General features: G+C 38.8%; 1 protein-coding gene across 1 annotated transcript in view; it reads right to left on the reverse strand.

Annotated features, from left to right (window-relative positions):
• Positions 1-24,385, reverse strand: part of ARHGAP42 (Rho GTPase activating protein 42) — a 284,843-nt gene extending 260,458 nt beyond the window's left edge. The window contains exon 1 of the mRNA XM_060018066.1: positions 23,744-24,385. Coding sequence (XP_059874049.1) covers positions 23,744-23,897 — 154 coding nt within the window. The 5' untranslated portion in view covers positions 23,898-24,385. The remainder of the gene's footprint in view (positions 1-23,743) is intronic.
• Positions 24,386-26,626: the final 2,241 nt, after the last annotated feature.

The raw sequence follows: 26,626 nt of genomic DNA on the forward strand, positions 1-26,626 counted from the left end.
TGTTGACTACAGCACCAAGCCAACTGGGGCGTGATGACTCATCTGACAGCAGACAATGAACCAGCCAATGCATCACAGGAGGCAAGGGTGGGGGTGAAACTATGGCCTAGAACAGTGCCTGGGATGCAGAAGTAATAAAAAACTTCGCTGATGGGCTTTCTCTGCTTCTTTTTCTTTTCTCAAGCACCTGTCTCTACTGAGTGTAAGAGATGGCTTCATTTTTCTTCTTTGTAAAATAACAGATTTAGGATGTGCAATATCTGAATGACAGGCAGAGCTGGTAGAGCCAAGAGTGTCCCTTCGCTGCCAGTTTCACCATCAGTTAGTCTGAGCCTGCCCACACACGTGCGTGACACACACACACACACACACACACACACACACACACACAGAAAGAAGAGAAAGGAGGAGAGGAGAGAGAGAGGCAGAGATATGGGTGAGGCTCCCTGTGAGCAAATACCAGAAGCTGGAGCAAATGGCTATGTTTGCAGCACAGACCTGACATCCAGCCTGATGCAGAGTGCAGGCAGACACAGAAGCTAAGGAAAATGCTAATATGATGCCCAGAGAAGGCCAGCTACGGCTTCTACTGGACTTGACCACTTAAGTTCCTCTGAATCAATCTATTTGTCTGCCTAGACTTTTCCTCTGTTGCCAGGCAGACCGATGTTAATTAATTATCATGGCCAAAACTTTCAACTGACATCTAAGTGGCCATATCCTGCAGTCATGGCCTTAATCTGCAATAAAATCTACCTAACTTGAAACTATCATTGAATATTCAATTGTTTTCTTTTTTTTTTTAAAGGAACATTTATTTATTTATTGGCTGTGCTGGGTCTTCATTGCTGCATGCGGGCTTTCTCTAGTTGCGACGAGCAGGGGCTACTCTTCGTGCGGGGACTTCTCATTGCGGTGGCTTCTCCTGTTGCGGAGCACGGACTCTAGGCGCGCAGCCTTCAGTAGCTGTGGCACATGGGCTCAGCAGTTGTGGCTGACAGGCTCTAGAGCGCAGGCTCAGTAGCTGTGGTGCACGGGCTTAATTGCTCCACGGCATGTGGCATCTTCCTGGACCAGGGATCAAACCCGTGTCCCCTGCATTGGCAGGCTGATTCTTAACCACTGTGCCACCAGGGAAGTCCTATTCAATTGTTTTCTGACAATATTTAACACGGCTGGTATTTCAGCAAAAAAGAAAAGGACAATATCCAATGGAAGCAAGAAATCTGAGTTCATATAGCTGTGCCCTGACACTTTTTAAGTTTACCCACCACCATGTACTTATTCTTAGTTTTTCATTTAATTTTGAGGATTTTTCCAATACTTTTTCAGTAATATTGGTTTTCTTTGAAAGATGTACAGTCCTTTCAATCTATTAAGGAATCACTGTATTCAGTAAGTCACATAAATAAAAAATGTGCAGTGAAGCATCACAACTTCCCCTAACTTCCTCATTCACAAATACCATTCATTAAATAATTTAAAGCTTGAATCAAGTAACACAGGATCTATCAAACGCAATGCATATTTAAATACGTTATGTCAAATAAAATACCGAACCATTACTTGCACAAGAAATTAATTTACATGATCGTTTACTCAACATAGGATTCAATTTAATTCACATTTTTTGATAATTTGTGCACTCAGTATATAAACATATCCCTAAGTGAGAAATTACTATGCACCACATAGTAGATGATTCCAGTTTCATCAAAGTCTTATTCTTCAGAGACTCATTTGTATTTTCCTTTCTGAAATCCATTTTTAAATGTCCTACCTATAAGTAACTTTAATTTTTTTACTCTTGATATATTGAAACTTTGTCTAGTTTATTTATTATTCTCAGCTAACCTTATAAGATGCCCTGTGCTCTGCTTCAAACTTGCTCACTTAGTTAAATCCTCCTTTTTCTAACAACCAAGCTATGCTGCTCCAAAACTCTGAAATATTCTCACTAGAACAAAATAAAAAGACATTGTTTCTTTCCGAAGTATAGGAGTTCACATAGAAAATATCTGCTTTCAAGAACTATTCTCTTTCTTGAACTTCATGTCAGTTGCCTCACAGGACCCATGCGATGTGCCACTTGCCAAAGAACCCTGTGACCTCAAAACATCTCTGTGGCACCAGAGAATTTCTCTTCCCCATGCACCTGCCCACTCACCTGCCCGAAGAAAACTTAACCAGGCTTCACCACATACATCTTAGACAGACACAACCTAATTCATCAAATGACACTCATTTTGTTTTACAGTTCTTGAAAAAACAGTGATTTTTTTTTTTTTTACATATTTGACCCTGACTCACAGTAAGAACTGTTTTACAATCCAATATTGTCTACTCATTCATGCATACTTATAAAACAGAAACAAGTTGCATTAAACAATATTTTCCCTTAATACATTCAATACACTGTGATATCTTATTTATTCTATTTTTTTTCCCAATACTATTTCAACTCACCAAATCCATTTCAAGAACCCTCTAGGATCACAATCCACAGTCTGAAAACCATTGGAACATTTGAATATATAATATCCTACGTGAGTGAACTTGAGTGCCAGGGTAGCACTCAAGGCAGCTCTGTGAAGAGTAAATACTAAATCCACATCAACCGTGAATTATGTTTCCTTCCCTGCTTGCGAGAAACAAAACCAGGACTGCTTCTCCATGATTTCCTTTTTTGAACTTGTCCTCTACATAACCTAGAATCATACTGAGATGATAAATGTTTAGTGATATTTGTTATTCAACAGATGTCTAAGCTGCTGAAATCCCCCATGAATATTTAATTCTGAACTTGAGGTACCTCAAGAGCTCATCCTGGAATTTTCCTCCCTAGCCCTCCTTCAGTTCAGGGGCTCTGCACTGATACCCACTGTCCCTCTCTCTTTGCTTATTTAATATTTCTTGTTGCTCTCCACTCAACACATTCATTCTCAAAATAACCTTGAGACAGTTATCTTCCCCCTAATGAAACACACTTTAACTTCGAAGGACATAAAACCATAAATATATGGTTCTATTTCATGTCATAGGAGTAAGTCAGGAGAAAGAATTGATGCTTCAGAAATCAACAGTTAGCACCAGTTAGAATGGGCATCATCAGAAAATCTACAAACAATAAATGCTGGAGAGGGTGTGGAGAAAAGGGAACTCTCTTGCACTGTTGGTGGGAATGTAAATTGATACAGCCACTATGGAGAACAGTATGGAGGTTCCTTAAAAAACTAAAAATAGAATTACCATACGACCTAGCATCCCACTTCTGGGCATATACCCAGAGAAAACCATAATTCAAAAAGACACATGCATCCCAATGTTCATTGCAGCACTATTTACAATACCCAGGTCATGGAAGCAACCTAAGTGTCTATCGACAGATGAATGGATAAAGAAGATGTGGTACATATACACAATGGAATATTACTCAGCCAGAAAAAGGAATGAAATTGGGTCATTTGTAGAGACGTGGATGGACCTAGGGACTGTCATACAGAGTGAAGTCAGAAAGAGAAAAACAAATACCGTATATTAACGCAGATATGTGGAATCTAGAAAAATGGTACAGATGAACTGGTTTGCAAGGCAGAAATAGACACAGATGTAGAGAACAAACGTATGGACACCAAGGGGGGAAAGTGGGGGGGGGATGGTGATGGTGGTGGGATGAACTGGGAGATGGGGATTGACAGATATACACTAATATTTATAAAATAGATAACTAATAAGAGCCTGCTGTATAAAAAATAAATTAAATAAATTATGATCACTTCCTCCAAAAAAAAAATCAAGTTAGTAAATTCTAGTAAACTAGAAAATAGAAATTTCTAGTAAACTAGAAAACTTCTACTAGTTTATTTCTTAAGTACTCAATTTCATTATCTTCATTAATTACCTATAGCATTTCTTTGACCCAGGATCCATCAACTTTTTTCACTTATTATATATAATTAAATTCTGGTTTCTTAATTATCTAAGCTTTAAAACATCCTTTGCAATGTACCACAAACGAGTTTTAACTAAAATTCTGCTTTGCTGGTCAGGGCCTGTGTTCAACATCTGATTCCACACCACCCAAGAACCCAGCTCAATTCACAAAACCGAAACTGCAGTGAATCAAAATACAGGGTGGGATAGAAAGGGTGGGAGGGAGGCTCAAGAGGGAGGGAATATGGGGATATATGTATACTTATAGCTGATTCACTTTGTTGCACAGCAGACACTAACACAACATTGTAAAGCAATTATACTCCAATAAAGACATAAAAATAAACAAACAAATAAATAAAAAACATTAAAAAAAAATACAGGGTAGGCAAGGTCCCCATGGGGCTTACATCTAGTGGACTCTCTTAGCTTGGCTACCTTTCAAAGACATTCACAGTATGCATTTCCCAGTTCTCTTCCCATTTCTTATTTATTAACTGCTTTAGTTAATACAAGAAATCAATTTGTCAGCCCTGCCTCTCTACTTCAGTGCCGTCACTGTGCTGTCCTACATGGCTAGACTCTCTCCCCATACTAGTCCAACCTATGCACACCACCCTCTCCAAGACATGCTGACTGCAGTTCCTCTAGTAACCTCTCATCCACCAAAACCCATCCACTTTGGTTCTTTTCACATATCTGTGTTCTGTTTAGGTTGTAAGCTTTTCAGGAACAGAAGTCACTGCTTCCTAATTCTTATAAGACCCCTAATGGCTGATATAGTTGCATTTTCCCTGGTAGACAGCAGGTGAATCCTATTGACATTTACCTTTCCTTGTGTTGGTATTTTATTATCCCTTTCAATTATGGTTTTAATTTTTTTTAAATAAAACTTTTTAATACGGCCTGTAGTAGTGAATAAGAGATGATTATCTAATAAATCAGAACAAACATATATCTAGAGCCAAAAGGAACTGCACTGTTTATTCTTGTTACCACCTTTAGATAAACATGTTCCCAAGCAACAAGTAGGGCAGGAAATGGCATGGGGAGGGGGAGTCTCCTCAAAAGCAGATTACTACTTCCACCATGTTTGAAGTCTTGTCCCAGCCCTACACATTTAAGGACAAAAAGAGGAAAGTTAGTTTTCCCTATTCTCCAACTGGAGACAAGAGTTTAACAAGACTGCACAAGGACATAATTAACTTGGGATCCAAAGTCAAAATTAAATAAGAATCATGTAGTTCAATCTAACAAAGAAAAAAGAATCTGAGAAGGCTAGAAGGTGTCTCCTCTCTTCTCTGACTGATGACTATCTCTTTATCGGGCCCAAGAACCATCTCTAGATGTTAGAGGGCTGGCTGTCACATCTGCTCCAGAAAATTCCTTTCATGTTGGAATTTTGAATTCCCATTCCCACTGGTAGAAGAAAGATAAAGGACCTCAGCAACTTTGGAAGTAGGGAATGGCTACTTCAGATGGCAGTAAATTATCTCAAATATCACACACATGAAAACACATACAAATAATTTGTAAGTTTTCATAGAAGTGCACATAAAATTCAATTCTCTGTTCATCCTTTGAAGTGTTTTTATAAACTTTAGCAGATTTGGGAAAATAAAATGCCATTAACAAAAACCTTTTCACGTTGCAGCATTTAAGAACTGACGTCACAGGTAAATACATTTTAATCCTCTTTAAGCAAATCATTTCATAGTCTCTCCAGATCATTTAAAACCTCTGCTAAAAAGATTGCGTCTATTTCCACAAAAACAGGATTTCAGAAATCTTTGCATCATTCTGCACACTATGGTTACTCATGATTTAAATAACAGAATGCACAGGATACTGATACCATATTACAAAACCATACCTGTTCAGAGTGGCCAGAGCCGATTAGCCAAAATTCTTGCCTTAGATTATTTTTTTCTTTTTCATTAAAAAAAAAGAATAGATAACTGTGGCATAACTTTATTAGAAAGGATGACTAATAAATACAATGAAATTCAAATCACATTAAAAATACAAACCCATGGATTACTAAAGTTAATAGAATGCAACAAATTTGCTCAAATTTAAGCTTGGCGCAGAAAGGCAATGAATACAGCAGACCACTTAACGGTAATACTTCCAAAGGAATAAATTTTGGCAGATTCCCTAAAGAAATCCCAAAAGTATAGCCAATAAATAGTTGATGTTTTATTATTCCAAATTCTTCTCAACTAAATGCTTTAAAATTTCCAAGAATTTTTTAGCAGATACTAAAGAGAACCAAATTATCATTTCATTGTTATCCTATAAATGATAATTTGGATTTACTTTAAAATACTATGTTCCTAGAACAATGCTTGTTCACAGTAGGTGATTAATAGTTATCTGATAAATGAATGGATTTAATTATCAAGATTTCTCCTTTTAACCTTGACCCATATGCCCCAATATTTGTTACCTCAGAAATGATAAGGTCACATTTTCCTCCAAGGGATTTTCACAGGACTAGATTTGCTTCTTATAGTTTATAAAACATTACAAAAGAAATGAAACTCACCATGGGTTCTGTTGCTTAAACCATTACCAGAAATATATTCTCAACATCTTTAAAAGCTAAATCTGTTTTCCAGGAGAACCCTTATTATTATTAATACTAGTTATATTTTAACAGAACTCCAGGTACAATTATTTGTCCATGAAAACAGTGTGCTTACCTCTACCAAACAAAACAGTCCAGGCCTGGGTATGTGTATTTTATGATAGCCTCAGTAGGCTATTTTTAAAGGAATAAAAAGAGAAACTGCTCAAAGACAACTGGATAAACAAAGAGAAAGCAAATTAAATAGCCAGCAGTTGGAGGGTGGGAAAGCAAGTAGGGAAAGGATGTTAGGCCTATAAATTAAAGAAGTTGCTGGCAAATTATTTACAGGGAATTGTTAATGGATTGGAAAGAAATGTAGTTAAAGAGTAAAGAATAGAAAGACAGTATTTATCTCAGCCTCTACCTCATCAACTCTCAGAAATTGGCTGGAGCTTGAGAGCTCGTGGCCTCCCACTCTACGTCCCCTCCCACCCCACTGGAAAACAGTGAGCACACCTGGAATCACAGCTGCAAAGCCCTAAGGAAGGGAGGGGCGACTCTCCAACACCTCCCACTAGGTTCTCACTAACTTCCTTTTCCCAACTACTGGAGGCAGGGAAGGAAGGGCTTGGGAATCTCTCTCATATCACCACCGTAGTATGTTTACATACAGGCATTTCTTTTTTGTACTAAGTTTTATAGCAAGCCTATTTTTCCCTCATACAATGACAAAAGCAGTACACATTTCTGTACCTTGCTTTTCTCTTAGGTTTATATCCTAAGGGTTCTGTTTAATTGGCTAGTTAAGTCGTTACTGTCAAAGTATACGAAATTAGTTGTTACTGCTAATTATTTTCTATTGTAAGTAAATTTTCATTATTGTCTTAGGTTGGGACCACCGTTCCCCAATTGCATGCAGTACCACAACAAACTCATGGGGGCGCTGTGAGTCACTGAATCTTGAGAAAAACACAGCTGATGTACCTTACATCAAATTGGTTAGAAGTGGGTCATGGGCAAGGGTAAATGGGTTACCATGACTGACTCAACAAATCAGGATTTATCCCTGATCTGGGGCGAGGATTGTGTTCCAGAACAAACTCAAGGTTCTTATAGAAAGAAAGGGCACAGACACTGTGTGGGAAATCAATATTACCCACTACAGGAAAAGTACCATAATTGGGATCACTGTAGCTGTGGGTATAAATCCTTCAAGGTTCTTGAAACACATTACTAATTTACACTGCTATCAGTAGCATAATGAAAGAGTCTTAGTACACCCTAATTAGCATAAGGCATTTTTTTAAAATATTTTGGCTAATTTAATAGATAGAAAATGGATACCTTACTCATATTCATTTGCATTTCTCTGACCCCTGGTAAAGGTTAACAGCTGTATTTATCCTTCAGCTAATCAACTGTCCTGTGTCTAGTGCTCACTTATCTACAGGCCTCCTCACCTTCTTCCCCCTTTTATCTTATAGATACAAACCATTTGGTTTCAGTTATATATGTATCACCAATTTACATCTATTGAGAAAAAGTTATTGTTGTACAATATGAATACCTACATTAAAGAGGAAGGAAGAGTTAAGGGAACTCTGAAAGACTAAGCAGAAAAAGTTAGCAAACTGATGAAGATTTGTAAGAGAATGTGGCTCCACAGAAGCCAAGGGAGAAGCAGCTTCAGGAAGCAAGGAGTGGCTGGCAGGGTCAAATATACCACAGTCCAGTGAAAATGACAACCACAGTGTCCTTTGGATTTGACAAGTGGTCACTAGAGTTCTAAGCTTCAGAATATATCAGTGTTAAATTTCCACAAGCTCAACATAACCATGTATTCATTCAACAGTCACCTGGCCACAAATATGTACCAGGCAGAGTGCTAGGCATAAAGAAAGAGATAGAGACCACAGTTTAGAGGAACCTGGATTGGAATGTGTGCACATGTACAATTTGAGGGGGGCTGGAGCAGTAGGGGTAAATTTAACAAGCGGTCAGAAAGATCATCTAAAGCCAAAAAATGCCCTAAGGAACGAGTTTCTCCTCTCTAATTTAATAAGTAACTCCTTTAAAAAGTACAGTGTTTATAACATATAAAAGATGAAGTAATGTATAATCCAAATAAACTAATAATTTAGGGCCCGAAAAGAAACATACAGGAACTAAGTTGTCCATGTTAAGAAAAAGAAGCAATCTAAATGTCTGAGCCTGAAGAAGCTTTAAAAATAGTTATTTCTGATTTCTGGATAAGTTCAGCGGATGCCACAGCTGTGCTCCAATGACAGAATATGTTGGGGCTCCCCAAACTTGTGTCACAATGTATATATCACAGGCTTCATTTCAGAACAACAGATGAATGCAGATTTTAGGCAGGAAAAATTCTTTAAAAGATGAAAGTCTTATTCGATCACATAGCTGATACATGATCCAATTTCCTTTGGGTGAACTGCGGCAAACTGCAGATGTTTCTTTACTCAAAATGGAACCCACTCTGGTTTCACTTACATTTCATATGTAGACTGCTTTAAATTACTTACGCATAAGTATCACCTTCACCTGAGGACTTTTAGCCATAAATATGCTAAGAATAAAAATATGCAGAAGCAAGGAAAATATCTGATATAATGGTATTAATTTATATATAAATGGTATATATGTTATTACTGTATATTTTTAAGTGTGTTCATGTGGACATGGAAGGCTAAATGAAAAACAGTTTATCATCATAGAAAGGCACTGAAAATGTTTCCCATTTTAAACATTTTTTATATTGAGATTACTTCATTTTTTCTGCTAAATGTTATAATGTGATGATAATATCAACCATTTGCTGGTTTCTGTGTGCCAGGCACTATGCTAGGTATATCTCACAAGAGACTTAATCCTCATGAAAAAAAGTAAGGATTATTATTATTATCCCCATTATAAAAATGAGGAAACCATGGCTTAAGAAGGAGAGTGACTTACTAGGGCCACTCAGCATAAAAGCACGCACGCACGCACGCGCACACACACACACACACACACACACACACACTCACTCAATATCTAATACAGTATTGAGTGCGTGAAGTGTGGTAGGTGACCACTAAGTGTTTCCTGAATAGGTCTGACTGGATGAAGAATGGACATCCAGATTCTTAGATGAGATCCTTATGCTGTGTTGACTGCTATAATGGAGGCGTGTGCAAGTCACTCTGTGAAACAGAGAAAGGGTGTCTAGAGGAAACAAAGGGTACACATGGTACCCACTAAGTCCTAACACCAAGCAGTAATAACCCACACACCACACAATATTAGCAGCATGCCCTCAGTAAATGTGAGCCCAGAAGCTGGGCCTCTGTCTGTTCCGTATTTCCAGGGCCTAGAGCAGTATCAGACATACAGCAAGTGCTAAATAAATATGCTGAATGAACATGTGAGTAAACGTTCCATTTCCTCTTTCTTCTCCACACCTCTTCTGGCCCATCACATTATGTTCTTTATATTTTTGCCTTGTTTTCTCCTCTCTACTCTTCTTGCCACTCTTTGCACATATGTAAAAATTGTTATTATCCTGTATTTACATTATGAGATTTTTAAATACTTATCCATCTATAATGAAAATTAAAAGAACACAGAATGTTTCCTCCTTAAATATCCACCAAATGATTCTGTTTTCTCTAATAAAACATAAGGGCCATATCTGAATTTGTTATGGGAAGTTATAACTTTGCTTTAAATATACATTTAGCTCTCAAAGTGCTTTCCATCATAAGGATGTAACATATATGCTTATAAACCTATTAAATTTCTATTTATAATGGGAAGTTCCAACACAGAGTTACCATATGACCCAAAAATTCCACACCAAGGGATATATCCAAGAGAATAAAAACATGTCCACACAAAAACAGGTACATGAATGTTTATAGCATTACTCATAATAGCAAAAAAAAAAAAAAAAAAAAAGGAAACAACCAAAATGTCCATCAGCTCATAAATGGATAAACAAAATGTGGTGGTATATTCACACAACTGAATATTTGGCAATGAAAAGGAATAAAGTACCAATACATGCTAAAATACAGGTGAACCTTGAAAACATACTAAGTGAAAGAAGTCAGTCACAAAGGGCCACAGATTGTATAATTCCATTTACACAAAAAGTCCAGAGCAGACAAATCACAGAAACAAATAGTATAGTAGTAACAGTTGCCAGGGGCTAGGGAAGACAGAGAATAAGGAGTGACAGCTAATGGGTGTGGGATTTCTTTTAGGGCAATGAAACTATTCTAAAATTACATAGTAGTTCCAAAATATATATTAAAAAAAAAACTCATGCAACTCAATAGCACAAAAAGATAAAAATAAAAATCTGACTTAAAAATGAGCACAGAACCTGAATAGACATTTTTCCAAAGAAGATGTACAAGTGGCCAAGAGGTACATGAAAAGGTGCTCAACATCACTGATCATTGGGGAAATGCAAATCAAAACCACTTCACACCTGTTAGAATGGCTATCATCAAAAAGAGGAGAGATAACAAGTATTGGTGAGAATGTAGAGAAAAGGAAACCCTTGGGCACTGTTGGTGGGAATGTAAATTGGTTAAGCCACTATGGAGGTTCCTCAAAAAATTAAAAATAGAACTACCATATGATCTAGCAATCCCACTTCTGGGTATATATCCAAAGGAAATGAAAACAAGATATCAAAGAGATATCTGCACTCCCATTTCCACTGCAGCATTATTTACAGTCACCAAGATATGAAAAAACCTAGTTGTCCATCAATGGCTGAATGGACAAAGAATATACATACACACAATGGAATATTATCAGCCATGGGAAAGAAGGAAATCCTGCCATTTGCGACAACACGGAAGAACGGAGAGAGCATTATGTTAAGTGGAATAAGCCAAACAGAGAAAGGCAAATACTACATGGTATCACTTATACGTTAAGAAAAAAAAAAAAAAAATCAAATTCATAGAAGCAGAAAGTAAATTGGTGGTTGCCAGGGGCTAGAGGGTAGGAGAAATACGGAGAGGTTGGAGAAAGGATACAAACTTTTACCTATTAGATGAATAAAGTAGGAGAATATAACATAAAACATAGTGACTATAGTTGGTAACACTGTATTATACAACCGAAATTTGCTAAGAGAGTTGAACTTAAATGGTCTCACCAAAAAATAAAAAATAAATAAATATGCAAGATGATGGATAAGTTAACTAGCTGGCAGGAATCCTTTGGAATTCTTTCACAATGTATACGTATATCAAATCACTAGTATGTACACCTTGTCAATTATACCTCAATAAAGCTGAAAAAAATTTTAATAAAATTAGACAATAGTGATAGTTGCACAACTCTGTAAACATTAGAAAAACCAATGGATTGTACACTTTTAAAAGGATGAATTTTATGGCAGTGAACTATACCTCAATAATGCTATTTAAAAAGTAAATGACATTTTTAAAAGAAGGCATTTCCATACAATTAAAATCAACACTTTGAAATGGCATCTGGAAAATAACACATGCAATGCTTTGTTACAAATAGGAAACAACATAAATTGTCTGTGCAATTACACTTTCCTAGCAACATCTCTTGTATTTGAGCCTAACATATTACTGTCACTGCTGAAGAGAAAATTCATTTTTTAATACACATATTAATTCCTTAAATAAGCCTGCTCTAATCAATCTCATTCTGGTAAATCTACATCCTATGCTACCGGCTTTTTCACTAAGATATTTATCTTCATATAGAAAGTTTTGGAATTGGTTCCAATATTAAATGGACTGACAACCTGTGGATTTCTGCATCTCCAAGCATTAGTTTGACACAACTTCCTACCTATAAGTTCAGTCATGTAACGGGCATTGACAAAAAATGTATCATATGTCCAGCTCCAGATCCCAAAGACCTGGTACTCTCTTTCAGAGCTGACTTTCTAGAGAGAAAAACAGGCAAATAATCAAATCAGCATGATGAACACCATGTTTTTTACAAAAATCACAAAATCTCTGATGTGGCAAAGTCCTTAAAAAGCTAGCTACACCATTCCATGGAAGCAATGGCTTACTCCCGCTGCAAGTTACGTGCATGGTACCAAGTAATGACACATGGCCCACGTCCTCAGCTCTCTCACATCAACATTAAATCCAGTGCGCTCTCAACATATATTGTACATCTGTCCTGGCAAGGTAAAGATTTTGCTTAGAAAAGCCACCTCACATTCTTTTTTGAATAAAATATGGTGGCAGTTGTTGTTCATAACTTGGTCTCAACTTTAGCTAGAAATGAGATAGATGAGAAAATTAATATTTAATATCAAGTATCATACATTGTGCTAAATAGTTTACATGTGTTATCTTATTTAATGCTGCAAATATGCATATGAAATAAATATTACTTCCATATTATAGACAAGGAAAAGCACAAAAGAAGCCAAGTGACTTGCTCACAGCCATGTAGCTAATAAGTGACAGCACTGGGACTGAAAAGCGTTGCTCTGATTCTGAAGCCCAGGTTCTTTCTACCACACCAGGTTGACTGCTGTTAACGTTAAATCTTCAATGAACCTACATAACGTTAAAATGTTCTAATGATTAAAGATTATACATTATCAGCACTGCACATGTGTGAATAACACTAAACTTAGCTGAAGACCAACCCTTCTGTTTCTTTAAACCAGATTTAATGTTCAGATTATTTGGATAAGTTGGGATTACTTTAAATTAACATATGTTCTGACAGAAATGCAAAACACAACCTCAAACAAGAAACAAGTCTGCCTAAGATGTAACTTAAGGACTTAAAGTGGGAAGAGTATCTTGCAACTGACATCTTGCTTCTCCTCTCTCCTCCCCTCATCAGCGAGTGTCACAAAACATCATGCTCAGCCAGTCACAAATACTCACTGAATTCTAGTTTCCATTAGAACAGTCTGAGGCGCCAAGGAAATTATGGGAGGAAAAAAAAACATGCATCTAACAGTTTAAACCTGACAAATCCGAAAGTTCTCACTCACTTGCTACTACTATCCCTTGTTCGGGCTTATTCAGGATCTCTATTTTCTTTCTTTATCCCCTGAGACTGGGCTTTTTCAGTCCTTGCTTTACTTTCCAAACTGTCCCTAAAGTCCAGACTTCCTGTTCATCATTCCCTACTTGCCCCAAACCCAGGGTAGAGCTTCCCTTAAGTTCACAGATCGCTTAAGAAAAAAATCTTTTTTAAGTAATCTATTTTATCTTTAGGGTACCATCTAGATATACTCTCCTGGCGATTCTGACAACAATTCAATCACACCACCTTTCCTGGATCAACCAGCTTATAGGTTCAATTCAATTTTCTCATTGAGCCAACTGAATTTCCTCTTCAATATCTAATTCAATGTTCTTTTTTTCCCATAACTCCCTGCTCCCAGATCCTCCAGCAACACCCTACCAGTCTTATCATTTTCTTTTCTCACCAGTAATCACTAGGATGATCTCACCACAAACATGACATTTACAAAACATCTGTGCAGCATAAGAAACACCTCAGAAAGCACTTTTCTAAGCCACTGTCTGCTTTCAATGCAGAAATCAATGTGGAAGAGAGATCTCTCATCTGCATTTTGGCCTGTTATATTACGTGAAATTACCCAAGTATTTATTTCACTTCTGACAAGTGCAAGTTACGACCGTCACTTTTAACAAGTTTTATAGACCGCTGACCTAAGCCAGTAGAATCAAAGTACCGGCAGATACATCAATAAAGTCTCAAAATCTACACTGCTGGTTCAGGATTATCCCTAAATGGCAGCCTAATGCTTCCTTGTTCCTTGGTTCCCAGATCATAATAGATAATTATTTATCTGTTTAAAAGTAAAAAGCTAAATCAAAACCATGCCACATCTCCTAATCACTTCCTACCAAACAGACTTAATTTGGGGGACAAACAAACCCATGCTTTAACATTCTATTAAAGCATTTCCACCTCAATCATCTTGTCTGTGGAGTATGATAATAAGACTAACAAGAACCTGTTAAAGTTAAGCCTTGAAAAAAGCTGAAGTTATCTGGATTACAAAGATCCTGCCTAAAGCAAATGAAAATAATGTTCCATTTTTAAATTATGTTATTATGCATTTTGTCCATTGGCCCACATGAAAACCCTACAACGCATATACAGCAAATGCTACTCCCACTGTTTATGAAAATAGGGTCTAGGACAAATGGCTTGTACCCATGCCACTAGCTAGTGGCAGCAGCAGGACTAAAATGAAGTTCTACCTCCTGACGCTGTCTGCTGTCCCCTGGCTTATCCAGTCCTAAAAGTCAGTACAACCAGGCCAGAGCAGTTACGTTTGAAGCCTGATGGGAGAAATATTAAAGAACAAACTTGCAGTCTCCATTCCCTGGCTCATTCACTCCACAGATAATGAAAATCCTCCTCCATATAATGTTCTTAGTAAAATGTAAGCTGGTTCATGTTCACAATTACTGAGTATCCACAATGCAGTCATTAGAATACAGATAACCTTGGCACCTAGAAGTTTATATTCAAAAGACTAAGTAAAATCTAATAAACAGAGACACACAGTGAGTACTCTCTGTGACTGCAGAGGCATAGACAGGAGTAAAACAGCTACAAGGCAAAGGACTGTCTTCGACTGCTGACAACACCACAAGCTAGTAGAAGCAAAAAAGATCCTCCCTTAGGGCTTTCAGAGGGAGCATGGCCCTGCCGACACCTTGACTTTGGATTTTGGCCTCCAGAACTGAGAGAGAATAAATTTCTGTCATTTTAAGCTACGAAAAAAAATTATTTCATATCTACATACATACATACATATATACATACACACAGAGACACACACACTGAAGGAGTATTAAGGTAGGCAGAGAACATCACATTTAAGATATTGTGAGCACAGAATTGCAGGACTAACCAAACGTTAGGATCTGGGTGGAATGAAAAAAACACCAGCTTAAAAATGGGGTTTAGGGCTTCCGTGGTGGCGCAGTGGTTGAGAGTCCGCCTGCTGATGCGGGGGACACGGGTTCGTGCCCCGGTCAATCCCACATGCTGCGGAGCGGCTAAGCCCGTGAGCCATGGCCGCTGAGCCTGTGCGTCCGGAGCCTGTGCTCCGCAATGGGAGAGGCCACAACAGTGAGAGGCCCGCGTACCGCAAAAAAAAAAAAAAAATGGGGTTTAAAAACTGGAGTAGAAGGAAACTGGAAGCATTAGAAAGACTCAGCTGTTTCTCTCTAAGATGACCAGGTGGATGAGGATATAACTGAACAAATGAGAACACAAAGAGAACAAGCTGCAGGAGGAAGAACTTTGTCTTCACACGCTGAGTCTGAGGGGCCCGCAGCACATCCAGGTGGTGATAGGTAGCAGGCTGGTGAAAATCAGACGCAGAGCTCAGGAAAAGGAGGTCAGAGCTGGAGCCCTGGCAGCAGATGTTATCACATAAGGAAAGCAAAAAAAGTAAAGGGAACAGTAAAAGGACTCAGAAGGAATCCTTGCACACTACCAACATTTAAGAGAAGGAGAGAGGAAATAAGGAAGAGGGATTCAACAACAGTGCATACTGAGAAAAAGGGGCCATGATGCAGCTGGGATCCAAAGGAAGTAATAACGTTAAAAAAGGGTCACGTGAGGAAAACCAGGATTGCTATGCAGTCAGTACAAGCCTGCGAATGTCCCTTCCTATCATCTATGTTGACATCATTTTTTCAGGAGTACACAACTTTCTCAAATCTTCCCCAAATGGTGTACCCCTTAAAAATTCACATCTATTATCTCTTATGTTGACAATTTTTAATTGTCCCTCATATTTTCTGCAACCAACTTTTAAAACAACTGGAATCTCTTATTCCTTTGATTCTCAGTGTTACATAATAATTTTTTCATAGACGGCACAAAAAAGTCTGAAACAAGTTCCAAAACCACAATATTTTAATTGCTTTCACAATTCATTTTGATCTGCTTCTCCTTGCTAATCTCTCCCACCACTCCTTTTGTATTTGTTTTGTTTTGGGCCGTATCTTTCATTCAGACATTTTAAGGAATAAAAAATTAAATAAATGAAAAAAGAGAAAATTCTCAAAGCAAAGTAAAATCAATTTACACAGTTTCCATTTGAAAGGGGATAAATACACTATACAGAATACTCATTTCACGTATCACAAACACGTATCAGTTTTCTAAATTAAATCATCACTCTTCCTGTGTACTAAAGAGAGAACTGAAGCTGGGTCTTTCATTTGGATAAACTCCAGTATATGTGTACACATGAGGGAATACTTTTGGCATGTCTTTCATAAACTAGCAAGCAGTATGGCTTTTTAGATTTGCGTGAGGAAATACAGAAATTCCACTACTGAGAAATGTGTCTGACTTCCAAATGAAAGGGGTCATTTTGTGTCTACCCACTTTTTCCCTGAGTAAAGTCAAGTTTCAGGGAAAGTACTATCAATGTAGCAAGTTTATGTCAATTGTGCATTTCTTCCCAATATTTTCATACCGCCCAACATTGAGAATCACCCCAGGATGGTTCCTCATCCTTCACAAAATACAAGATGCTCGCCATTATACCTGATAATCACCCAAATCAGATAAACCAACAACATAAAAAACGTCATGTTTTGGCATTTTAAAAATACTATTAGGCATAGAGACTTTCACCACAAAACCTAAAAATTGGAAGTGAAAAATCTGTAATACTTAATATAAAATAATCTACAAAGAGTTAACTATTAGTCTTATCCTAGCCTTTTCCCATCATGTTCCATGTAAAAATTACAATTAGACAAATTACTCTAAAATGAAAGATTCAAAATCTTAGAAAAGTAGGGCTTATTTTTTCTTCTTTTATGCATACACTCCTCTGCAACGAAGGAAAGAGGTTGGAAAAACTGACAGATTATCAGCTACTGTATGGTACCTTACTATTCCACAATTCACTTTTTCTAAAGCAAATCACTTTCCTTACACAGAGTATCGTACATGAGTGTTCTGCTGTAACACTTTCTCCAGCATTACAACTGGATTCTTGATTATAAAATCAGAAAACTGCAGATATGAACAATGGCATATTCTGATGAACCAAACATTCCAGTTACCTGTAATCCTACAGAGAAGGCTCCACAGTACCAGAAATATCCAGGCCAAGTTTAAATCCATCTGGCCAAAAACAAAACCATTAAAATAACCACATTTCCATTGTCTGTCCTGCTATCATCCTGCCCCAAGGGCCATTAAGATTAACAAATATTATGGAAGTCACTACACTTATACGAAACCCAGCCATGAAACTCAGAATATGGCAGCTGCAAAAGATGAAGCACAGATTCCTTGAACTAGAGAGCCAGGTGCTCGGCAACTGGTTTTCATTTTCAGGATGAAAGTCAGCAAGAAGCAGGTAGCAAGTCCTTGGTTGGTAAGGCCAGATCCACTTGAGATACACTCTGAGGAGGATTAGATGCTGGGCAGAGATTCAGCAGGCTACAGGAAAAAGGAAGACTGGCAGAGCTGCAAACTGAACCAGGTGGGCAGCAGGTGCAGCCATGGTGAAGCTGGCACCTGCCAAGATGCTGAAATGAGCAGAAATGACCATCCAGACAAGACATTGGGGATGGCTGGGGCCAGAACAGGTGGCATCCACAGCTCTGACAAGAAACAATATTCAGGAAAGAGATCCAAGACTTAAGTAACCCCCTTTCCTTCACCCTTTCTCATCTGTCCATAATAAACATTTCATTGGTGCATAATATTTACTGAATGTGGCTTAATAGCCTGAAAACTTTAATATTTCTCTTTATAAATCTACAGAAAAGATTTACCACTCTACATATACATTACTTGAATAAAATTACACTTGGCACCAAAGCAATACTGAATGTAAGCTTTATTATTTTTTTCTTACATAATTGGAGAAATGCTTCTTAAGCATCACCATGAACACGATTAACACTGTGCTCTAAGAAATGTTAATAATTGAAAGCATGTTTGTTAAAGCAGCTTTTCAGTGACTTCAAAGTTTCGTGGTTACCTAAGTTTTCTGCATGCTCAGAGTATCTTGATCATAACTGTCATAGGAAGCAGTGTAAAAGGTGGTTATTGCTAAGCCATTCTCCTCCAAGAGACAGAAAACATGTTCTGTTCTCTCAGCAACCCACTCCTTTCTAACAGGACAACCCCTCAATTACTATCTGTGGAAAAGGAAATCCAATGGAAATAAAGATACTGTTAAAGGGCACGATTAAGCTCATGTAGACTATCAGAGAGAGGTAGACAGGAGTACTCAGCCAGCCCAATTTAATTCCACTTTGATGAGTGCCAAGGCTCCCATATTTAAATTAACACAAGTCTAACTGCTCTTATACATGTCTCTGAAGAAGAACCTTAAAGCACCACATTCCTCATCTACCAGTTCCTAAATTAATTACAGTTCATTTGAAAGATACAATTATTTCTGCTCATTTAACTCAAATTCTAATGAATAACTATAAGAACCAAATGAATAGTGGAAGTAATTACACATCCACACCTTTGACTAGGTTGCCCAGCTAAACAAGCAAAACAACATTAGTGGAATAAGCAACAGTGAAGTAGCTCTTGCAGGGTAAACAAGCATCTGCAGTGAGTTCCAGTAAACCAAATAAAACCTAGGTGCAAATTAAAATACCAAAAATAGCCTAAAACAATAGTAGTTCTCACTAAAACCTGAAGGATGACCAAGTAAATAGTGCAATAACTACAGAAAGTCTTTCAAATTCCTTAAACTTGTCAATGTTCCTCCCTTTTATTTAACTCCTTCCCTTTGCCATCAAAAACTGGTAGCAAAGTGGACCCTGAACACACACAAAATAGAGACTGGCTTAAAGTGAAACACAGCAAATGGAAGGCAAGAGTACCTCACCCTTTCCAAGATAGTTCAATGTGGCCTTGGCATTTAGGGTTATCTTTCATACTAAACAACTACTTTATCCCCAGATCACAAGTGCACCATGACAGTATACTTCCAACTGAGGTCTGTGGCCACAGAGGGTAGGCACCTTTAAGAAACTATGTGCTTCCCAAATGAACTTATCTATGAAACAGACTCACAGACACACAGAACAGACTTGCAGACTTGTGGTTGCCGGGGCGGGGGGTGTTAGGAGTTTGGGATTAGCAGATGCAAACTACTATATAGAGAATGAATAAACAACAAGGTTCTACTGTATAGCACAGGGAGCTATATTCAATATCCTGTGATAGAACATAATGGAAAAGAATATGAAAAAGAATCTATATGTATGACAGAATCACTTTGCTGTACAGCAGAAAGTAACACTTCTACCACTCAGATAGGTGCCCTTCTTATTTGTGTCATGGATCGCTAGTGTCAGGAACAACTGCTTTAAGAACAGAGGCAATACAACCAAGAATAAAGTTTGTGAGAGAGACAAGGCCATCATCAGGACAAGCTGATTCTGAAGAACTGTACTTTCAGTCAGGAAAACAGTGAGAAAATGAATCATCAACACACACAAGATATTATCAACAGTCTTTGTATGAGAGAAAATGTCATTTCAGCAAAATAACATCATCCATTGGTTAAATGTAGTCTAAAAGTTTTGAATTGGTTTCACAGTATTATTTATATTTAATGTGTAAACTGACTTGCTTTTAAGATTGCATGAATAAGCATAACAATTATAGTTTCATGCAGGTATATTTTTAACTATCATAATTAATAATATTAGAGTCCACTAACTTTTTTTTTTCTTTGAAAGAAGTCCAGCCGTACAAGGTTGAGAAACAATCTCCTAAAGGTAGAGGAAATACCTGGCCAATTCCACCTTAAGGTGATGAGAGGAAGTGGACAGTGATAAGAAAGAAGGGATGGCCAAGATGTTGCTGGGCAGGTGGGAGGAAAGAATGTCGACAGGCTTAGGCTCTCTCCACCCAATCAATTCAATCAATTCGATTCAATGAGTAAAATTCCATTTCTGCCTTTTTTTCCCCCCTCTTTTTCTCTTCTTTTCTTGGGAAGGGAGGGTCTGTCTATTCTTGTAAAGACAAAGCTCTACTCAACGATGGTTCTTTGAATTCAAAAGTATAAAAAGAGAAAGTAAAGGGGGGAATTATATGAGAAAGCCATTTTGAAATGTTTCTTTGGATATAATCTATAAAAGGAGAAAATTAATAAGCAAAACTAGCCTATAATTTCACAACCCAAATTTTAAGACTGGCACCTGTTAAAGGAACAAAGTTCATAGAGTAACATTTGATAAAAAGGGTGGAGATTGTGAGTCACACAGCATGAACTAGAACCCAATTCACCTGTATCATATATTCTCAAATACCACTCACCAAATGTCTATATGGCATGTAACAAAATGAACAAATAATCCTAATGGTAAGATTTTTATAAATGCTCCCTCATTTTACAGGAAAGGTAGGACCCAGAGATTAAGTTATTTGCTAATTATCACAGAGCATTTGACAGCACCAGAACTTAAACTCAGGTCTACGTTAAGTCACTATGTTAACTCAGTTAACTGTCACCCATTTTCTCAGAGTGGATATGAATGTGAAATGCAATAATTCATCTTAAAAATATGGTAAGTATCTTACATATATTATTTAAAATTCAAAGTTATTGTTATTTTAAATTATTTAAAATTTTAAAATTGAAAGTCAAGGTCCTCATTTATAAGTATCCTTCAAAATACTCTACTAAAGAAATGCACATCCTGAACAAAAGATTAAGGAGCATATGTGACTCCTACTGGAACAGTAAAGCATGTATTACCCAAGAGAGCATGCCAAGACTTTCACCAGAAAAGTTATTAACTAGGTTGGAAATAATATAAGATGCTTAGAAATGCACTGATGATTGTCAGCTCAGGAAAGTCTTATTAAGAAACCATTAACTATAAATGAAAATGACAGCAAAGTGCTACAAATAAATCTGAAATGGATAATGGATACACTTATTGAAACAGCACGTATGGAGAAAGGAAAGGCATAGTTTAAGGTTAGGGAAAGTGAAGGCTTCCTAGGGCAGAAAGGAAAAACAGTCAGAAGGGGCAGGACTGGGGGAAGGAGGGCTCCTTGGTGGATCTTTGGGATGGAATTAAGCTGGCTTCAAGTCCTTTAGACACACTCCGATCCTCCTACAGGAGCAGCTTCAGAGAGCAGGCATTTAGCAGCTGCAGCCTAACCTCAGCGCATCCTCCCCAAGGGACAGAAGGTCACTTGGAGCAGCACCATCATGTGACTTCAAGGGTTTCTCAGCTCCAGATCTTTCCCATTTGGAAGCTAATGTTGGGAATTCATTTAACAAGGAATAAAACATTTTCTTTCTACTACAAGAGAAGTAATAATCAAATGTTAGTTAACGTAATGTACTCTCATCACAAACCTAAGAATCCTAGAAAGACAGGTTGTATATTTAAACGTACAAGTTCAAGTTCATGAGGCAGGGTCTGTATGTTCAAGGAACTTACACTCTCCAGACTTCTTCACTTATGAATGGAAGAACAAACCTATAAAGATGGGAATCACCTGATTTTTGCAAGGTTAGATTCAATCATAGTGAAGTTCATAATATTACTAGTAAAACGATGCACATTTCAGAGGTTTTATCACAGCTATGTGTTTTCAACTTTTGAAGCAACAGAACGGATCTCCAGCAGAGCGAGAGGAAAATGTCATTTGTAGACCATATGGTAGCTCCAGCAAGAGTCAGCCTGGCATTCAACACTGAGACGGGGAAACTCTTTTTGAAAAGGCATCATGCTCCCTAAGATGCAGAGGCTAGTCCAGAGACCTCAAGTGGGATTTGCAAATCGGAAAGAAGGAGAGTTCACATTTGTGTATACATAAGATGGACAGAACTGCAGATAAACTAGTAGTTTTCACAAATCAGTAAATACTATCATTACCAGTAGCCTCAAATTCAGAAATTAAGTGAATTAGACATAGAACATTATTTCCTTTACCCTGGTTAAGTAACACAAGTGATAAGTAGATGTTTTCACATTTGGGATGGTAAAATAAAAAGCATTTGGGAGCACACTAATTTCAAGACATTTTGCTAAGATTCAACCTTAGTACGAATACATACTTCCAAATAGAGATCAGATGCTAACGTTGTCTTACTTTCAGACACATGCACATCTCCATCATGTTGTTACTGACCTTGCACTTGACATATCAATGATGCTTCCCCTACCTATGTCCTGGGAATTGCTAGATGGATCACCCAAAGGCCTCTCCACCTTAACAAAAATATCTCGCTCACCTATGGGAGACCAGAATTTCCAGGGGTTCGTTTCAGAAACCTTTATTAAAGTGCAAATAGGTCCTGGGGAAGGTAACAAAACAAATTAAGCCTTATCATTTAGTCAGTCAATTCTCTGTAAGAGAAACTAGAGTTTCTTTTACTAAGACTCTCGTAGGTCCTAGTAATTGAAAATGAAGATCCAGGGGATGCAGGAAGTACAGAAAATCTGAACAGGAGGTGTGTGGGAAAGGAGGTGGGAGAACCTCCTAAAGGCAGTCTTTACTTTCTATAGATCGTCAGAAGTTCTGATTGGTCTTTAGCCACTGAACTCTCATCCCCAGTGACTGGACCAACACCAGTTACGATGCAAACCAAAAATTAAGTCGCACAAAAATCTTGTAAAGAGATAAGATCCACTGGTGCCGCTCTGTCTTCATCTTATTAAATCGCAAAACTACAAATCTATACATGTTTTTAAAAGGCCAATTCAATGACTGGTTGTGCCCAATGAAGAGCCACTGAGGTACATAAGAAATTAATCATTTTCTTTGAATATCACTAAAACTAACTTCATTTTTATCCTTAAGATAATCTCGAATCCCTCCTTAAGGACTTTTTTTTAAGTGTTCAAACTAGGTACAGTAAAATAACAAAAAAGACCAATAGTCCCCAACATTTTTCCAGGAGCGTTATACAAAAAGATGACTTTGAACAACGTTCCTCAGGATATACTCCGGGGTCTAGTAGAGAGAGACCTTTCCCTTCTCTGTAGACTTGGGAGTAAATAAGTCAAGAACACCTACGAACAAATTTTGTTGGTCACCAGCAGGGGAGCTCTTCAGCTTTTGTCCCCAAACCCATTCAAACAAAAGAAGCTTCTCTTCCTCCAACCCACCCCTCAGACCCACACCCCGGGGGGACTCTCCAGATCCCCGCGCCCTCTCCACCCATTCCCCGCCGGGGGAACTTACTCCTCAGCGCCCCGATGAGCAGAGAGCCGTCCTTAATGAGCTCTTTGATGAACTTATTGGTTCGCTCCAGCTCAATCTCGTGACACTGCAGGCGCTCCCTGAAATCCGGGCTGTCCAAGTAGGAGTCGCTGAACTCCAGAGTCGGCAGCCCCATGGCACAGGCACTGCCAGCGGCCGCCGAGGACACGTCCGGGCCGGCGGTCAGGGCGGGGACAGCCGGCGACCGCGGCCGGCTCAGGGGACGCGCGATCGCGGGGAACTAGCCGGGACGCAAGGGGACGCGCAAGGGAAACGGGTCCCGCGCGCCGCGCCGCCTGCGCGGGGCTCCGCGGCGCGCGGACGCCTCCGGGCTCAGGCTTCTTCCCCGGAGGCGAGGCGAGCGCACACACGGGAGAAGGGCCGAGGCGCGGGTCCGCTCAGGTCGTTGTCACCCGGACGCATCGTCGCCGGGAGCGCGGAGGCCGCGGAGGCTCAGGGCCGCGGCCGGAGCAGGAAAGTTCTCTCGCGGCGCGCAGACACTTCCGGCAGCTCAGCTCTCCTGCTCCCTTGACAGTCGTTTGCGCTGGGAGTCAGAAGCGCCCAGCCGCCCCTCCGGCCGGGCCGGGGAAACCCTCCCCCTCGCTGGACGCAGGCTCAGAGCGCTCGCAGACCCTGCCGGGCTCGGAGACCCTCCTCCCGCCGCGGCGCTCCCAGCCCGCGCCGCCCCGCCCCTCCTCCCGTTTACCCTTCTGCCCCCGCCCGCCCGCACTTAGCTCCCGGGCTCGGCTCAGTTGCCGCGCGACAGCGCTTCTGCCTGCGCCCGGGGGTTAACTCTGCCCCTCCTGGGCGGCCGCTCCCCCTAGCCCGCGGTGACACTTCGGGGTCCGCCACCCACAAAATGAGCTCCAACTCCCAACATGCCTCCCTACCCCTGCCTCACCACCCACTCCCTGGAATTCTCTGGGAGAGAAGCCAACGTTAACTTTCTCTAAAGTTTGAAGCCTGGTTGGAAGATGCTACTTTCGAGCGTTAGTTTAGATTTTGCTTCGCGAGTCTGCACTGAATGCATATATATTCCAGGTTGAAAAGTTTTACTTTTTCCCACTGTTCACTGCATTGATCCTAGAAAGTCAGGTTTTTTATATTCAAAACGAAAAGCTACATAGGCCTAAGGCGGTTTGTTGTTGTTGTTTTTCTTAGTTGCTGTGAAGGTGGGAAGATTTTAGGTCGTTTTTATTCCCCAAACTAGCACCTCGGACTTAGGTGTTCCTCTTGTAGAAGAATAACTATTTGTATCACAATACTGCTTTTTATCGTCACCTTGATGGAATTGCCCCCAAAGCATGGAGCTTTTCAAACTGTTGAAGTTGGCTGAAGTTCCAAATGAATAGTTACTTCATACCAAGAGGCAGTTATCCCTCTGGTAGAGGATCACCTAATAAATTTCTGTTCTCTCAAAACCTTGACAGCAAAAGAAACTGCTGCTTTACATCTAGTCCTGCCATCATCTATAGGATTTCTGAGAACTCAGTTATTTTTCTTAAGGATCTGCTTTTAATTTATATGTTTTCATTGCTTCGTCCTTTTGAACCATCTGTTAAAAAAAACTCTTCTACAGATCATGGGAAAAATTCCATTAAAGTGCTTTACATTTTTCCCAATTAAGTTTCAGAATCTGTCAAGACTTTTAGTTCTTTTTTTAAGTACACATGAACATTAAAAATAGCATGGAAACCTTAAACCAAGACTGATAAGATGATGTAAACAGTGTATTTGATAGCTTTGATTTTATTTTCTTCTGAGCCAAGGAAGTTGGACTTTAACCTTCCATCCATATTTACATCATTAGACCTCAAAATATTGGCAGAATGGCCAATTACCACTAGAGTCCTCCTCACTTTTAGTGTCTGTCTTGTGTCTGTCAGTTAAATACGCCTCATTTGGGAAGGTGGGGTGGGGTGGAGGGCAATAATGCTATTTGTTAGTTGATGTAGTGATAGAAGCTGCAGTGGTGCAGTTTTTCACCTAAGGTGATTTTACATCTGTTCATCACCAGCCTGAAAGACAAAAAGTTAGGCCAAACAAGTAGTTCCCTTTCAACTTTTGCCATGTTGCTGTTACAAGCAACTAAATCCAATACCAATTGCTGAGATATGAAACAGGATAAAATATAACAGTCTCTTCCTGTTTTTCATTAAATGGAAGTCCTGTGATTAATTCTTTAAAAATGCAACATTCTTTGATAAGTTTCATTTAGTAAGTTGGATTTCAATTTTCATTTTTTCTTTAAAAGTTTTATATGTCAGGACAGATTTATTCTAGATTCTAAGATATAAATTATCATTTACCCATTCATGTATGTAATTGCATGTTTTATGCCTACTGTATACATTAGGATCTGGGCAGAGAAGCAATTTATATGGAAAGTTAAAGCAAAGCATTGTGCCTGACCTCAAGCAGTTCTCGGAATAAAAAACAGAGAATGAGTATCTGTATATCACATGGGGCAGAATGTGCTATGTTACAGAGGCTCACACAGACATTGGACCAATAATCACTGATGCTGTTATCAATATGTTTCCACTCAGACCCATCACTGCATTTACATGGGGTTAGGATATTTCCTCCTACCCTCCATCATTTAGCCTCTAAAGTTTAGTATGTTATAATGGACTTTCTCCCTTGTAGGTCCTTTCAGAGTTACTCATGACTTATTCCTGTGAATCACACTTTAATTATACCTGCTAGTCAGGCTTTCTCTTATGCCACATTAATCCAGTCACTCGAGAGACACCAGAAATGGTTTTGCTTTAAGGTGGATTTATGGTCAGTTTTGAACCGTTGTTTTCGTGCTTTATTTCCCTACCATAATAATGGAACTAGATTCTTTCTAAAAGAATAGCC

The sequence above is a fragment of the Delphinus delphis genome, chromosome 8, assembly GCF_949987515.2.
Source record: "Delphinus delphis chromosome 8, mDelDel1.2, whole genome shotgun sequence".
NCBI lineage: Eukaryota > Metazoa > Chordata > Mammalia > Artiodactyla > Delphinidae > Delphinus > Delphinus delphis.